Source organism: Scyliorhinus canicula, chromosome 13 (assembly GCF_902713615.1).
Source record: "Scyliorhinus canicula chromosome 13, sScyCan1.1, whole genome shotgun sequence".
NCBI classification, from domain to species: domain Eukaryota; kingdom Metazoa; phylum Chordata; class Chondrichthyes; order Carcharhiniformes; family Scyliorhinidae; genus Scyliorhinus; species Scyliorhinus canicula.
The window spans coordinates 77889405-77892899 of NC_052158.1; the positions used below are offsets into that span (position 1 = coordinate 77889405).

Sequence of the window (3495 nt, forward strand, 5' to 3'; positions counted from 1 at the left end):
TATCAATGTATTTCACTCCTTGGAGGAAGCAAAACTGGGACCAACATCTATCTTATTAACTCAACTAGATCAAAAAATGGGGAGCAAAAAATAGAGGCAATATGCTTAATCCCAAAATACATAATATTTTCATGTACCTCTGCACAGTTGAGGAGCTGAAATCTTCTTCATTAAAATTGGTACTTTTAGTTATTTTTTGTAACACTTTTCAAATCCAAATTTTCTGTACTCATAAACCTGATATAAAAACCCACATGAAACAAAGTCGTAGTTGAAACTTCTCCAGCTTCTTCAATCAATTTAATCAAATCCTCCAGGTACAAATTATAATATCACTGCTTAACAGTACACATTCACAAGGAAACATAAGTTCTGTTTGGCATTTAATGCAGACATCAGCAGCAAGCTCATTTCTAGAATTCTCAAGCGACGTCAAGAATTTTTATTAATGTCCCTTTTTAATAAAGAGATAAGATTTGTAATGTAGTCCATCTATGTTAGTTGAGGGATTCAACTGGCACACCAGCTTGATTGACATTCCCATTATGAGCTTCCTGGTAAATGTCTGATACATTGGGTGGGATTTTCCAGCCCCGACTCTGCCAGGTATTGTTGCAGCTGGGGTGGGAAAATGACTGTCTGATTTTCCAGTCCTGCCCGCGACGATGCCCATCAGTGTCAGGGCCACAAAATCCCAGTCAATATTTCTCGGCTGTGATATAGAACTGCAATTATCCTTTCTCAGGTGAATAGCTATTTACGCTGTATTAAAAATTGTTCATGATATTCTCTAGGTGGAATCAGCTGTTATGTTTCTGAGTATTCATTCATGTGGTTTTCTCACATAAAGATTCTCACAATTATTTCAGGCACATGTGGACAAAGAAAACGCTTTATTCCTCAACCAACGCCAAAACATACAATGACAAAGGAAAGTTTTAACAGATAAAAATGATTGTGGTCTTTCTAGTAATGTCAGCTTGAGATCCTTTACTGATATATCAAAATATAGAGGTTAGGGGTTTTTGTTTTCCTTGTGACCTACTTGGATACGAACTAAGAAAAATTGTATCTTTTCAAATGTAAAATTGGAGTAATGAGCTTTGAGTTTTTTTTTGATGATGGGTTGGGCTGATAAAAGGTGATCATGACTGTGTTGTGGGAGGATGAAAAATGAATCGGAAATCCTTTCTGGTTGGAGCTTTACGTCACTTCAGTTCTCTTGAAGAAAATTCCTTTTTTTTAAATTTCCCCAAGATACTGCGAGAGTAAAGGTATAAAAGCAGAATGTAACCTTGTCAAATCAGCTCAACTCTACGATCTCCTGAGTGCTGACACCTGTTGTGATAAATCGCTAAGATGGCTCAGACGGTCTCCATCTGCAGGAACCTGACCATGGCTATGTTACTGGGACTGTTCATGCTCAGTATGATGGGCACATCTCCATTTGCAGGTGACTGACTATGTGCTACCCATTCTTTGAAACTTTCACCTGAAACCGCAGCATCTGTTTTGCTTTTGGTGAATCATTCATTTTCTAACCAATCTTTCTTACCGTTGTCCTTTTTTTTTAAACACAGATGCCCAGTCTCCAGTAGATTGCTGTCTTTCATACTCGAAGAAATCATTACCTGCGAGACTAATTGTAGGCTATGTGAGGCAATTTGCAAACGAACTCTGCGCCATCAATGCCATCATGTAAGTGCATATTGTTCTTTGATTTGTTAAAGAAAGATGCTTTTAATTTACCTTTGCACTCTGCTGATATATTCCTGAGGCGACTGGGGAATTTTCACAGTAACTTAATTGCAGTGTTAATTAATGTAAGCTTACTTGCAACAGTAATAAAGATTATTATTACTAAAAATACACCACATGTATAGTAATCTAATAATTTAATCAAGGTTTTTGAAATAAAAATTCTTTACAGATTTTACACAAGAAAAGGCCGAAGAATTTGTGCAAATCCAGATGAGGACTGGGTGCACAAAATTATTGTTGGTTTTCTGAGGTAAGGAAACAGCTTATTTTTGTCTATGTACAATTTTTACTTCACTGTTAAGTGCACAAGTGTATTTTTTTTATCAGTAGTAAGCTGTAATGCAGTCACTTTATTTGTTAAATTAAGAAGGTCTTGCAAGTTTGAATATGCTAGAATTCAAAACTTTACCAATTATTCATTTTTGTCAAATTTATTTACCAAACCAAAACGAAAGCTGAATTAATGTAGAAGTGCTAGCAGAACACTCTGCAGAGCTTCCTCTCTCCTATGACATGACCGTTTTTAAAGAGCACACTGAATATTTCACCATATGTTGGTGCTGTAAGACATGAGATCGACACATTTTACCTTTGGACATTTTAAAATCATGTTCACTAAGAACAAGCTGTGACAACTGAAGGAAAAAGCCAAAGTAATCAATTTAATGAACCTGAATTTTGAAACCGCCTTTATTTCACTTTTAAAATCTATTGTAATTCATTTCCTTTTTACATTTGTTTTCCAGGAAAGAACTGAAACAGAATTGAAAGACTCAGCTTTCTTAATCCGATAGTTATCGGACAATATCGCTCCTTTATAACATTGGAAAAATGCATTTTTGTTCATTTGTTGCTCACTTCAATGTTATGATCTATGCGCATCTTATCAACTGCTCAAAAAGCATTCAGCTGTTAAGCTAGTAAGTTGTCCAAAGTTAAATTTATATTTTTACATATGTTGACTGGTGAATTGTATCGCATTGTGAATGTTTTTGTAAATTATGAATATTCAGAAAAAATGTATTAGACTGATTAATAAACAAAGCTTTGAAACAACACTTTAGATCTCAGTTCAATATTTATCTGTTCATATGAATGCTAAATGTGTTTCTTAATTGAGATTGAACTGTCAGAAGCATTGCACCAAAAGGCTAAAGATCGCCTTATATAGGCATACATACATTATTTGGAAGAAACTTTCTGGTAGGACAATGGAGTTAGTATCTAGATTTATATTTATTGTCACGTGTACCAAGGTACAGTGAAAAGTATTGTTCTGCGTACAGTCCAGACAGATTTCTCCATACATGAAAACATTGTACATACGATAAATACACGGTGTAAATATATAAACATAGACATAAGGTGATGCATACGGAATATAGTGCTACAACTGTGGAGAAGATGCACAGATAGATCAGTTTGTATCTCCTACCCGATGGGAGAGGTTAGAAGAGAGAATAACTCAGGTGGGAGGGGTTTTTGACTATGCTGCCCGCTTTCCCAAGGTAGCAGGAGGTGTAGACCGAGTCAATGGATGGGAGGCGGATTTGTATGATGGACTGGGCTGTATTCACTACTCTCTGTAGTTTCTTGTGGTCTTGGGCTGAGCAGTTGCCATACCAAGCTATGATGCAGTCTGATAGGATGTTTTCTATTGTAGCCATCTGGGATGGCCACTTTCAGCATATAAAATGGACACTCGCAGAGCATACAGGGAAAAATGGACAATGC

General features: G+C 36.2%; 1 protein-coding gene across 1 annotated transcript; it reads left to right on the forward strand.

Annotated features, from left to right (window-relative positions):
• Positions 1-1265: 1265 nt before the first annotated feature.
• LOC119976173 (C-C motif chemokine 20-like) lies at positions 1266-2819 on the forward strand. Its single transcript, XM_038816449.1, has 4 exons — positions 1266-1453; positions 1581-1698; positions 1931-2011; positions 2508-2819. The coding sequence occupies exons 1-4, from the start codon at positions 1360-1362 to the stop codon at positions 2527-2529; spliced, it is 315 nt and encodes a 104-aa protein (XP_038672377.1). The 5' UTR covers positions 1266-1359; the 3' UTR covers positions 2530-2819.
• The last annotated feature ends 676 nt before the right edge of the window (positions 2820-3495 follow it).